Source organism: Salmo trutta, chromosome 1 (genome assembly GCF_901001165.1).
Source record: "Salmo trutta chromosome 1, fSalTru1.1, whole genome shotgun sequence".
NCBI lineage: Eukaryota > Metazoa > Chordata > Actinopteri > Salmoniformes > Salmonidae > Salmo > Salmo trutta.
The window spans coordinates 1,080,078-1,094,537 of record NC_042957.1 but is presented as its reverse complement, the minus strand read 5'-3'; the positions used below and the strand labels follow the sequence as shown (position 1 = coordinate 1,094,537).

The 14,460-nt window shown below is 45.2% G+C and overlaps 1 protein-coding gene across 1 annotated transcript in view; it reads right to left on the bottom strand.

Annotated features, from left to right (window-relative positions):
* agbl5 (AGBL carboxypeptidase 5) overlaps positions 1-14,460 on the bottom strand; it is a 67,317-nt gene that overhangs the window by 22,010 nt on the left and 30,847 nt on the right. The window contains 3 exon segments of the mRNA XM_029775739.1: positions 1,962-2,167; positions 3,569-3,615; positions 3,618-3,703. Coding sequence (XP_029631599.1) covers positions 1,962-2,167; positions 3,569-3,615; positions 3,618-3,703 — 339 coding nt within the window.

Genomic DNA, 14,460 nt, shown 5'->3' with positions numbered 1-14,460 from the left:
ACAGAGCTACTGTAACAGCAGTACTTCAGGGTAATGATGATGATAACAGAGCTACTGTAACAGCAGTACTTCAGGGTAATGATATGATGATAACAGAGCTACTGTAACAGCAGTACTTCAGGGTAATGATATGATGATAACAGAGCTACTCTAACAGCAGTACTTCAGGGTAATGATATGATGATAACAGAGCTACTGTAACAGCAGTACTTCAGGGTAATGATGATAACAGAGCTACTGTAACAGCAGTACTTCAGGGTAATGATAACAGAGCTACTGTAGCAGCAGTACTTCAGGGTAATGATGTGATGATAACAGAGCTACTGTAACAGCAGTACTTCAGGGTAATGATGATGATAACAGAGCTACTGTAACAGCAGTACTTCAGGGTAATGATATGATGATAACAGAGCTACTGTAACAGCAGTACTTCAGGGTAATGATGATAACAGAGCTACTGTAACAGCAGTACTTCAGGGTAATGATATGATAACAGAGCTACTGTAATAGCAGTACTTCAGGGTAATGATATGATGATAACAGAGCTACTGTAACAGCAGTACTTCAGGGTAATGATGATGATTACAGAGCTACTGTAACAACAGTACTTCAGGGTAATGATATGATGATAACAGAGCTACTGTAACAGCAGTACTTCAGGGTAATGATATGATGATAACAGAGCTACTGTAACAGCAGTACTTCAGGGTAATGATATGATGATAACAGAGCTACTGTAACAGCAGTACTTCAGGGTAATGATGATGATAACAGAGCTACTGTAACAGCAGTACTTCAGGGTAATGATGATGATAACAGAGCTATTGTAACAGCAGTACTTCAGGGTAATGATGATGATAACAGAGCTACTGTAACAGCAGTACTTCAGGGTAATGATATGATGATAACAGAGCTACTGTAACAGCAGTACTTCAGGGTAATGATGATGATAACAGAGCTACTGTAACAGCAGTACTTCAGGGTAATGATGTGATGATAACAGAGCTACTGTAACAGCAGTACTTCAGGGTAATGATATGATGATAACAGAGCTACTGTAACAGCAGTACTTCAGGGTAATGATGATGATAACAGAGCTACTGTAACAGCAGTACTTCAGGGTAATGATGATGATAACAGAGCTATTGTAACAGCAGTACTTCAGGGTAATGATGATGATAACAGAGCTACTGTAACAGCAGTACTTCAGGGTAATGATATGATGATAACAGAGCTACTGTAACAGCAGTACTTCAGGGTAATGATGATGATAACAGAGCTACTGTAACAGCAGTACTTCAGGGTAATGATGTGATGATAACAGAGCTACTGTAACAGCAGTACTTCAGGGTAATGATATGATGATAACAGAGCTACTGTAACAGCAGTACTTCAGGGTAATGATGATGATAACAGAGCTACTGTAACAGCAGTACTTCAGGGTAATGATATGATGATAACAGAGCTACTGTAACAGCAGTACTTCAGGGTAATGATATGATGATAACAGAGCTACTGTAACAGCAGTACTTCAGGGTAATGATATGATGATAACAGAGCTACTGTAACAGCAGTACTTCAGGGTAATGATGATGATAACAGAGCTACTGTAACAGCAGTACTTCAGGGTAATGATATGATGATAACAGAGCTACTGTAACAGCAGTACTTCAGGGTAATGATGTGATGATAACAGAGCTACTGTAACAGCAGTACTTTAGGGTAATGATGATGATAACAGAGCTACTGTAACAGCAGTACTTCAGGGTAATGATGATAACAGAGCTACTGTAACAGCAGTACTTCAGGGTAATGATATGATGATAACAGAGCTACTGTAACAGCAGTACTTCAGGGTAATGATATGATGATAACAGAGCTACTGTAACAGCAGTACTTCAGGGTAATGATGTGATGATAACAGAGCTACTGTAACAGCAGGGAAACAGAGGTGTTCTTACGTGTTGAAGCTCTTGGGTGGCGACGCCTTGTTCCCACCAGTGTGTCCCCGTGGCTGTGTGTGTGTGTTGAGGCCCTTGCTGTTGCGGACGTGTTTGAGAGTCCAGGCGCGGAGGTTGGTCAAGCTGCTGTGTTCTGAAAGGACGAGGCGTGGCCACGGGTTGCAGTCAGCCATGTCCAGGGCTGCTATGGCAACCGCTCGCCCCACCTAGACACACACACATATATGGTTAGCTTTTCCAGGGTGCGTTCGTAAATTCACTCCGGCCATCTACCCCCAGATTTCAGAGCACTCTCGACTGAGTGTGCCAGAATGCAGAATAACTGATGACTTTACAAACGGTTGAATATGGAAGGTGTCAGTAAACGTCGGCAAAGAAGCATAATTCATTTGTTGCCAGCAGCATAGTAAGTCACTAACGCTCTGGATAACCTGAAAACAGCCTAACCAGCTCTGCTAGGGTAAAATGATCAGAGTGGGATGTTCTCATTTGGTTAGACTGTAAACTCTCCTTCCAGACTCACATTAAACATCTCCAATCCAAAATTACATCTAGAATCGGCTTCCTATTTCGCAACAAAGCATCCTTCACTCATGCTGCCAAACACACCCTCGTAAAACTGACCATCCTACCCATCCTCGACTTCTGCGATGTCATTTACAAAATAGCCTCCAACACTCTACTCAGCAAACTGGATGCAGTCTATCACAGTGCCATCCGTTTTGTCACCAAAGCCCCAATGGCTGGCCATCGGTTCCTATTCGTCGCCAAACCCACTGGTTCCAGGTCATCTACAAGTCTCTGCTAGGTAAAGCCCCGCCTTATCTCAGCTCACTGGTCACCCCCAAAGCCAATTCCTCCTTTGGCCGCCTTTCCCTCCAGTTCTCTGCTGCCAATGACTGGAACAAACTGCAAAAATCTCTGAAGCTGGAGACTCATATCTCCCTCACTAGCTTTAAGCACCAGCTGTCAGAGCAGCTCACAGATCACTGCACCTGTACATAGCCCATCTGTAAACAGCCCATCTATCTACCTACCTCATCCCCATACTGTATTTATTTATTTATCTTGCTCCTTTGCACCCCAGTATCTCTACTTGCACATTCATCTTCTGCACATCCTACCATTCCAGTGTTTAATTGCTAAATTGCAATTATTTCGCCACTACGGCCTATTTATTGCCTTACCTCCCTAATCTTACTACATTTGCACACACTGTATATAGACTTTCTATTGTGTTATTGACTATATGTCTGTCTGTCTGTCTGTCTGTCTGTCTGTCTGTCTGTCTGTCTGTCTGTCTGTCTGTCTCTGTGTCTGTCTCTGTGTGTCTGTCTCTGTGTGTCTGTCTCTGTGTGTCTGTCTCTGTGTGTCTGTCTCTGTGTGTCTGTCTCTGTCTGTGTCTGTCTCTGTCTGTGTCTGTCTCTGTCTGTGTCTGTCTCTGTCTGTCTCTGTCTGTCTCTGTCTGTCTCTGTCTCTGTCTGTCTCTGTCTGTGTCTGTGTCTGTCTCTGTCTGTCTGTCTGTCTGTGTCTGTCTCTGTGTGTCTGTCTCTGTGTGTCTGTCTGTGTCTCTCTGTGTGTCCATCCCTGTGCGTGTGCATGTGTACCTGTTCGAATATCTCGGGGGTATATTTGGGGGGGAATGCGGGAGGGGAGGGGGTGTGGCTCGTCCGTTGTCATGGCAGGCAGGAGGGATGGTGTTGACTGTCCTCCCAGTGTTGTAGTTACACTCCAGCGTATAGCTGTAACAGATAATAAACACAGTCAAACACCATGCTCTACCAACATATAGCTGTAATAGATAATAAATACAGTACCGGTCAAACACCATGCTCTACCAACAGATACCAGTCAAACACCATGCTCTACCAACATATACCAAACACCATGCTCTACCAACAGATACCAGTCAAACACCATGCTCTACCAACAGATACCAGTCAAACACCATGCTCTACCAACAGATACCAGTCAAACACCATGCTCTACCAACAGATACCAGTCAAACACCATGCTCTACCAACAGATACCAGTCAAACACCATGCTCTACCAACAGATACCAGTCAAACACCATGCTCTACCAACAGATACCAGTCAAACACCATGCTCTACCAACAGATACCAGTCAAACACCATGCTCTACCAACAGATACCAGTCAAACACCATGCTCTACCAACTGATACCAGTTAAACACCATGCTCTACCAACTGATACCAGTCAAACACCATGCTCTACCAACAGATACCAGTCAAACACCATGCTCTACCAACAGATACCAGTCAAACACCATGCTCTACCAACAGATACCAGTCAAACACCATGCTCTACCAACTGATACCAGTTAAACACCATGCTCTACCAACAGATACCAGTCAAACACCATGCTCTACCAACAGATACCAGTCAAACACCATGCTCTACCAACAGATACCAGTCAAACACCATGCTCTACCAACAGATACCAGTCAAACACCATGCTCTACCAACAGATACCAGTCAAACACCATGCTCTACCAACAGATACCAGTCAAACACCATGCTCTACCAACAGATACCAGTCAAACACCATGCTCTACCAACAGATACCAGTCAAACACCATGCTCTACCAACAGATACCAGTCAAACACCATGCTCTACCAACAGATACCAGTCAAACACCATGTTCTACCAACAGATACCAGTCAAACACCATGCTCTACCAACAGATACCAGTCAAACACCATGCTCTACCAACAGATACCAGTCAAACGCCATGCTCTACCAACAGATACCAGTCAAACACCATGCTCTACCAACTGATACCAGTTAAACACCATGCTCTACCAACTGATACCAGTCAAACACCATGCTCTACCAACACATACCAGTCAAACACCATGCTCTACCAACAGATACCAGTCAAACACCATGCTCTACCAACAGATACCAGTCAAACACCATGCTCTACCAACTGATACCAGTTAAACACCATGCTCTACCAACTGATACCAGTCAAACACCATGCTCTACCAACAGATACCAGTCAAACACCATGCTCTACCAACAGATACCAGTCAAACACCATGCTCTACCAACAGATACCAGTCAAACACCATGCTCTACCAACAGATACCAGTCAAACACCATGCTCTACCAACAGATACCAGTCAAACACCATGCTCTACCAACAGATACCAGTCAAACACCATGCTCTACCAACAGATACCAGTCAAACACCATGCTCTACCAACTGATACCAGTCAAACACCATGCTCTACCAACTGATACCAGTCAAACACCATGCTCTACCAACAGATACCAGTCAAACACCATGCTCTACCAACAGATACCAGTCAAACACCATGCTCTACCAACTGAGCCACAGGGAAGCCAGATAGATAATATATACAGTACCAGTCAAAGGTTATCTACATTGTAGAATAATAGTGAAGACATCAAAACTATGAAATTACACATATGGAATCATGTAGTAACCAAAAAAGTATTAAACAAATCAAAATATATTTTATATTTCAGATTCTTCAAAGTAGCCACCCATTTGCCTTGATAACAGCTTTGCACACTCTTGGAATTCTCTCAACCTGCTTCATGAGGTAGTCACATGGAATGCATTTCAATTAACAGGTGTGCTATCTTAAAAGTTAATTTGTGGAATTTCTTTCTTTCTTAATGCGTTTCAGCCAATCAGCTGTGTTGTGACAAGGTAGGGGTAGTATACAGAAGATAGCCTTATTTGGTAAAAGACCAAGTCCATATTATTGCAAGAACAGCTCAAATAAGCAAAGAGAAACAACAGTCCATCATTACTTTAAGATATGAAGGTCAGTCAATACGGAAAATTTCAAGAACTTTGAAAGTTTCTTGAAGTGCAGTCGCAAAAACCATCAAGCGCTATGATGAAACTGGCTCTCATGAGGACCGCCACAGGAAAGGAAGACTCAGAGTTACCTCTCAAATCAAATCAAATTTTATTGGTCACATTCACATGTTTAGCAGATGGCTATCCCTGTTCTCTCCCCTCTGCACAGGCCATACAAACGCTTCACACCGCGTGGCCGCTGCCACTCTAACCTGGTGGTCCCAGCTCGCACGACCCACGTGGAGTTCCAGGTCTCCGGCAGCCTCTGGAACTGCCGGTCTGCGGCCAACAAGGCTGAGTTCATCTCAGCCTATGCTACCCTCCAGTCCCTAGACTTCCTGGCGCTGACGGAAACATGGATTACCACAGATAACACTGCTACTCCTACTGCTCTCTCCTCATCTGCCTACGTGTTCTCGCATACCCCTAGAGCATCGAGCCAGCGGGGTGGTGGCACTGGAATCCTCATCTCTCCCAAGTGGACATTCTCTCTTTCTCCCCTGACCCATCTGTCTATCTCCTCATTTGAATTCCATGCTGTCACAGTTACCAGCCCTTTCAAGCTTAACATCCTTATCATTTATCGCCCTCCAGGTTCCCTTGGAGAGTTCATCAATGAGCTTGATGCCTTGATAAGTTCCTTCCCTGATGATGGCTCACCTCTCACAGTTCTGGGTGACTTTAACCTCCCCACGTCTACCTTTGACTCATTCCTCTCTGCCTCCTTCTTTCCACTCCTCTCCTCTTTTGACCTCACCCTCTCACCTTCCCCCCTACTCACAAGGCAGGCAATACGCTTAACCTCATCTTTACTAGATGCTGTTCTTCCACTAATCTCATTGCAACTCCCCTCCAAGTCTCCGACCACTACCTTGTATCCTTTTCCCTCTCGCTCTCATCCAACACTTCTCACTCTGCCCCTACTCGGATGGTATTGCGCCGTCCCAACCTTCGCTCTCTCTCTCCCGCTACTCTCTCCTCTTCCATCCTATCATCTCTTCCCTCTGCTCAAACCTTCTCCAACCTATCTCCTGATTCTGCCTCCTCAACCCTCCTCTCCTCCCTTTCTGCATCCTTCGATTTTCTCTGTCCCCTATCCTCCAGGCCGGCTCGGTCCTCCACTCCTGCTCCGTGGCTCGACGACTCACTGCGAGCTCACAGAACAGGGCTCCGGGCAGCCGAGCGGAAATGGAGGAAAACTCGCCTCCCTGCGGACCTGGCATCCTTTCACGCCCTCCTCTCTACATTTTCCTCTTCTGTCTCTGCTGCTAAAGCCACTTTCTACCACTCTAAATTCCAAGCATCTGCCTCTAACCCTAGGAAGCTCTTTGCTACCTTCTCCTCCCTCCTGAATCCTCCTCCCCCCCTCCTCTCTCTCTGCGGATGACTTCGTCAACCATTTTGAAAAGAAGGCTGATGACATCCGATCCTCGTTTGCTAAGCCAAACGACACCGCTGGTCCTGCTCACACTGCCCTACCCTGTGCTTTGACCTCTTTCTCCCCTCTCTCTCCAGATGAAATCTCGCGTCTCGTGACGGCCGGCCGCCCAACAACCTGCCCACTTGACCCTATCCCCTCCTCTCTTCTCCAGACCATTTCCGGAGACCTTCTCCCCTACCTCACCTCGCTCATCAACTCATCCTTGACCGCTGGCTACGTCCCTTCCGTCTTCAAGAGAGCGAGAGTTGCACCCCTTCTGAAAAACCTACACTCGATCCCTCCGATATCAACAACTACAGACCAGTATCCCTTCTTTCTTTTCTCTCCAAAACTCTTGAACGTGCCGTCCTTGGCCAGCTCTCCTGCTATCTCTCTCAGAATGACCTTCTTGATCCTAATCAGTCAGGTTTCAAGACTGGGCATTCAACTGAGACTGCTCTTCTCTGTGTCACTGTGAAGAGCGGTTGACAACTCCCTTGTGTCCTCCTCCCAGAGTGCTAAGAACCTTGGCGTGACCCTGGACAACACCCTGTCGTTCTCCACTAACATCAAGGAGGTGACCCGATCCTGTAGGTTCATGCTCTACAACATTCGCAGAGTACGACCCTGCCTCACACAGGAAGCGGCGCAGGTCCTAGTCCAGGCACTTGTCATCTCCCGTCTGGATTACTGCAACTCGCTGTTGGCTGGGCTCCCTGCCTGTGCCATTAAACCCCTACAACTCATCCAGAACGCCGCAGCCCGTCTGGTGTTCAACCTTCCCAAGTTCTCTCACGCCACCCCGCTCCTCCGCTCTCTCCACTGGCTTCCAGTTGAAGCTCGCATCCGCTACAAGTCCATGGTGCTTGCCTACGGAGCTGTGAGGGGAACGGCACCTCCGTACCTTCAGGCTCTGATCAGGCCCTACACCCAAACAAGGGCACTGCGTTCATCCACCTCTGGCCTGCTCGCCTCCCTACCTCTGAGGAAGCACAGCTCCCGCTCAGCCCAGTCAAAACTGTTCGCTGCTCTGGCACCCCAATGGTGGAACAAGCTCCCTCACGACGCCAGGACAGCGGAGTCAATCACCACCTTCCGGAGACACCTGAAACCCCACCTCTTTAAGGAATACCTGGGATAGGATAAAGTAATCCTTCTACCCCCCCCCCCAAAAGATTTAGATGCACTATTGTAAAGTGGTTTTTCCACTGGATATCTTAAGGTGAATGCACCAATTTGTAAGTCGCTCTGGATAAGAGCGTCTGCTAAATGACTTAAATGTAAATGTAAATGGTATTGAGGGTGTAGCGAAATGCTTGTGTTTCTAGCTCTGACAGTCCTGTAATATCTAACAATTCACAACAATAAACACAATACACACAACCTAAAAGTAAAAGAATGGAATTAATAAATATATAAATATTAGGATGAGCAATGTCGGAGTGGCATTAACTAAATACAGTAGAATAGAATACAGTATATGATGAGTAAAGCAGTAGAATAGAATACAGTATATACATATGAGATGAGTAAAGCAGAATGTAAACATTATTAAAGTGACTAGTGTTCCATTATTAAAGAGGCCAATGATTCCAAGTCTTTCAAGCCTCTAAGGGTGACGTAACCGGGTGGAAGCCGGCTAGTGATGGCTATTTAACCTGTTGGGGCTAGGGGGCAGTATTTGCACGGCCGGATAAACTATATATATACTACTCCTGCCCAGTAACTAGAATATGCATATAATTGTTTGATTTGGATAGAAAACACCCTAAAGTTTCTAAAACTGTTTGAATGGTGTCTGTGAGTATAACAGAACTCATTTGGCAGGCCAAAACCTGAGAAGATTCCAAACAGGAAGTGCTCTCTCTGACCATTTCATGGCCTTCTTGATCATCTCTAACAAAAACAGGGGATCTCTGGCATGACGTGACATTTTCTAACGCTCCCATAGGCTCTCAGAAGGCGCCAGAAAGCTGAATCGTGGCTTTGCAGCCCATGGTTGAAAAACATTAGCGCATTTTGATAGTGGTCGATCTGAGGACAATGGGACGGGGCGCGTGTGCCCGAGTCGACTCCATGTTTACGTTCTCTCTCTTTGAACGAAAACCACCACACCCGTTCAGAATATTATCGCTTTTTTACGAGAAAAATGGCATAAAAATGATTTTAAACAGCGGTTGACATGCTTCGAAGTACGGTAATGGAATATTTAGAATTTTTTTTGTCACGAAACGCGTCGGGCGCGTGACCCTTATTTACCCTTCGGATAGTGTCTTGAACGCACGAACAAAACGCCGCTATTTGGATATAACTATGGATTATTTGGGACCAAACCAACATTTGTTATTGAAGTAGAAGTCCTGGGAGTGCATTCTGACGAAGAACACCAAACGTAATCAAACTTTTCTAATAGTAAATCGGAGTTTGGTGAGTACCACACTTGGTGTCAAAATAGCTAGCCTGTGATGGCTGGGCTATCTACTTAGAATATTGCAAAATGTGCTTTCACCGAAAAGCTATTTTAAAATCGGACATAGCGAGTGCATAAAGGAGTTCTGTATCTATAATTCTTAAAATAATTGTTATGTTTTTTGTGAACGTTTATTGTGAGTAATTTAGTAAATTCCCCGGAAGTGTTCGGTGGGAATGCTAGTCACATGCTAATGTCAAAAGCTGGTTTTTGATATAAATATGAACTTGATTGAACAAAACATGCATGTATTGTATAACATAATGTCCTAAGATTGTCATCTGATGAAGATCATCAAAGGTTAGTGCTGCATTTAGCTGTGGTTTGGGTTTATGTGACATTATATGCTAGCTTGAAAAATGGGTGTCTGATTATTTCTGGCTGGGTTCTCTGCTGACATAATCTAATGTTTTGCTTTCATTGTAAAGCCTTTTTGAAATCGGACAGTGTGGTTAGATTAACGAGAGTCTTGTCTTTAAAATGCTGTAAAATAGTCATATGTTTGAGAAATTGAAGTAATAGAATTTCTAAGGTATTTGAATAACGCGCCACGGGATTCCACTGGCTGTTGAGTAGGTGGGATGCTTGCCCATAGAGGTAAACAGTCTGATGGCCTTGAGATAGAAGGTTTTTTTCAGTCTCTCGATCCCAGCTTTGATGCACCTGTACTGACCTCGCCTTCTGGATAATAGCGGGGTGAACAGGCAGTGGCTCGGGTGGTTGTTGTCCTTGATGATCTTTTCAGCCTTCCTGTGACATCAGGTGCTGTAGGTGTCCTGGAGGGCAGGCAGTGTGCCCCCGGAGATGCGTTTGGCAGACCGCACCACCCTCTGGAGAGCCCTGTGGTTGAGTGCGGTGCAGTTGCAATACCAGGCCATGACACAGCACGACAGGATGCTCTCAATTGTGCATCTGTAAAAATTTGTGAGGGTTTCAGGTGCCAAGACAAATTTCTTCAGCCTCCTGAGGTTGCACCTTCTTCACCACACAGTCTTTGGGGCTGGACCATTTCTGATCGTCAGTGATGTGTACAGCGAGGAACATTTCACGTGCTCCACTGCGGTCCCGTCGGTGTGGATAGGGGTGTGCTCCATCTGTTGTTTCCTGAAGTCCACGATCAGATCCTTTGTTTTGTCGACATTGAGTGAGAGGTTATTTTCCTGGCACCACGCTCCCAGGACCCTCACCTCCTCCCTGTAGGCTGTCTCATCATTGTTGGTAATCAGGCCTACTACTGTTGTTTTGTCTGCAAACTTGATGATTGAGTTGGAGGCGTGCATGGCCACGCAGTCATGGGTGACCAGGGAGTACAGGAGGGGGCTGAGCACGCACCCTTGTGGGGCCCCTGTGTTGAGGATCAGCGAAGTGGTGGTGTTGTTTCCTACCTTCACCACCTGTCCAGGACACATTTGCACAGGGCTGGGTTCAGACTCAGGGCCCCGAGCTTAATGATGAGCTTGGAGGGTAAATGGTGTTGAATGTTGAGCAGTAGTCGATGAACAGCATTCTTACATAGATATTCCTCTTGACCAGACGGGACAGGGCAGTGTGCAGTGCGATGGCGATTGCATTGTCTGTGGACCTGTTGGGGCGGTAAGCAAATTGAAGTGGGTCTAAGGTGGCAGGTAAGGTGGAGGTGATATGATCCTTAACTAGCCTCTCAAAGCACTTCATGATGACAGAAATGAGTGCTACGGGGCAGTTGTCATTTAGCTCAGTTACCTTTGCTTTCTTGGGTACAAGAACAATGGTGGCCATCTTGAAGCATGTGGGGACAGCAGACTGGGATAGGGAGAGATGGAATATGTCCGTGAACACACCAGCCAGCTGCTCTGAGGACGCGGCTAGGGATGCCGTATGGGTCGGCAGCCTTGCGAGGGTTAACACGCTTAAATGTCTTACTGACGTCGGCACGGAGAAGGAGAGCCCACTGTCCTTGGTAGTGGGCCACATCGATGGCAATGTATTGTCCTCAAAAGGGGACAATGAAGGTGTTTAGCTTGTCCGGAAGCAAGACATCGGTGTCCGTGATGTGGCTGGTTTACCCTTTGTAGTCCGTGATTATCTGTAGACCCTGCCACATAGGTCTTGTGTCTGAGCCGTTGAATTTCGACTCCACTTTGTCTCTGTACTGATGTTTTGCCTGTTTGATTGGCTTATGGAGGGAAGAACTACACTGTTGGTATTCGGCCATATTCCCAGTCACCTTGCCATGGTTAAAAATGCGGTGGTTCGGGCATTCAAGTTTTGTACGAATGCTGCCATCTATCCACGGTTTATGGTTAGGGTAGGTTTTAGTCACAGTGGGTACAACATCTCCTATACATTAATAAACTCAGTCACCGTATCAGTGTATTCGTCAACGTTATTCTCAGAGCCTACCCGGAAAATATCCCAGTCTGCGTAATCAAAACAATCTTGGAAGCATGGATTTCGATTGGTCAGACCAGCGTCGAATAGTCATTAGCACAGGTACTTCCTGTTTGAGTTTCTGCCTATAGGAAGGGAGGAACAAAATGGAGCTGTGATCAGATTTGTCGAAGGGAGGGTGAGGAGGGCCTTGTAGGCATCCTGGAAGTTGGAGTAGCAGCGCGGTCAAAGTGTTGATAGAACTTCGGTAGGGTTTTACTCAAATTTGCTTAGTTAAAATCCCCAGCTACAATAAATGCGGCCATAAGGTCCAGTGAAGTTCTTTGAAGGCCGTCATTGTATCGCCTTGAGGGTGAATATACACGGCTGTGACTATAACCGAAGAGAATTCTCTTGGGAGGTAATACGGTCGGCATTTGATTGTGAGGTATTTGAGGTTGGGTGAACAAAAGGACTTGAGTTACTGTATGTTATCACAATCACACCATGAGTGGTAAATCATGAAGCATCACACCCCAGCCTTTCTTCTTCCCGGAGAGATATTTATTTCTGTCAGCGCGATGAACTACTGACAACCAAGCTTGCTGTATATCCTGAGAGAGCCATGTTTCCGTGAAACAAAGTATGTTACAATCCCTGATGTCTCTCTGGAATGAGATCCTCATCCTGAGCTCGTCTACTTTATTATCCAGAGACTGAACATTAGAAGGTATTAGAAGGTAATATAGTCTGAAGTGGTGTGCGCGCCTCCTGAGTTAGACTGCTGCAGAGGATAAGTTCATTCGAGTTCAACTGCACCTCAGATCGCAGCCCAAATAAATGCTTCACAGAGTTCAAATAACAGACACATCTCAGCATCAACTGTTCAGAGGAAACAGCGTGGATCAGGCCTTCATGGTCAAATTGCTACAGAGAAACCACTACTAAAAGACACCAATAAGAAGAGACTTGCTTGGGCCAAGAAACACGAGCAATGGACATTAGACCGGTGGAAATCTGTCCTTTGGTCTGATGAGATTTTTGGTTCCATTTTGTGAGACGCAGAGTAGATGAACGGATGATCTCAACATGTGTGGTTCCCACAGTGAAGCATGGAGGCGGAGGAGGTGTGATAGTGCTTTGCTGGTGACACTGTCTGTGATTTATTTAGAATTCAAGGCACACTTAACCAGCATGGCTACCACAGCATTCTGCAGTGATACGCCATCCCTTCTGGTTTGCGCTTAGCGGGACTGTCATATGTTTTTCAACAGGACAATGACCAAACACAACTCCAGGCTGTGTAATGGCTATTTGACAAAGAAGGAGAGTCATGGAGTGCTGAATCAGATGACCTGGCCTCCACAATCACCCAACCGCAACCCAATTGAGATGGTTTGGGATGAGTTGGACTGCAGTGAAGGAAAATCCGCCAACAAGTGCTCAGCATATGTGGGAACTCTTTCAAGACTGTTGGAAAAGCATTCCAGGTGAAGCTGCACTGGAATTTCCCATATTGACCTTCGTGTCTTGAAGTAATGACGGACTGTCATTTCTCTTTGCTTATTTGAGCTATTCTTGCCACAATATGGATCTTTTACCAAATAGGGCTATCTTCTATATACCCCCCTACCTTATCACAACACAACTGATTGGCTCAAATGCATTAAGAAGGAAATAAATTCCACAAATGAACTTTTATGAAGGCACACCTGTAAATTAAAATGTATTCCAGGTGACTACCTCATGAAGCTGGTTGAGAGAATGCCAAGAGTGTGCAAAGCTGTCATCAAGGCAAAGGGTGGCTATTTGAATATAAATATTTGTTAACACTTTTTTGGTTACTACATGATTCCATATGTGTTATTTCATAGTTTTTGTCTTCACTATTATTCTACAATGTAGAAAATAGTAAAAAATAAAATAATTTAACTTCAATGAGTTGGTGTTCTAAAATCTTTGGTAGTATACATATAATTATACAGTGCCAGTCAAAAGTTTGGACACAACTACTCATTCATTGTTTCTCATCGTCTTTCGGTGCCTTTTGGCAAACTCCAAGTGGGATGTCATGTGCCTTTTACTGAGGAGTGGCTTCCGGCTGGCCCCTCGACCAAAGTTTTCCGCCCCCTTGACTTTTCCACATTCTCTTACGTTACAGCCTTATTCTCAAATGGATTGAATTGTTTTTTCCCCCTCATCAATCTACACACAATGCCCCATAATGACAAAGCAAAAACAGGTTTTTAGACATTTTTACGAATGTATATAAACATAATAAAACTGAAATATCACATTTACATAATTATTCAGACCATTTACTCAGTACTTTGTTGAAGCACTTTTGGCAGCGATTACAGCCTTGAGTCTTCTTGGGTATGACGCTACTAGCTTGGCA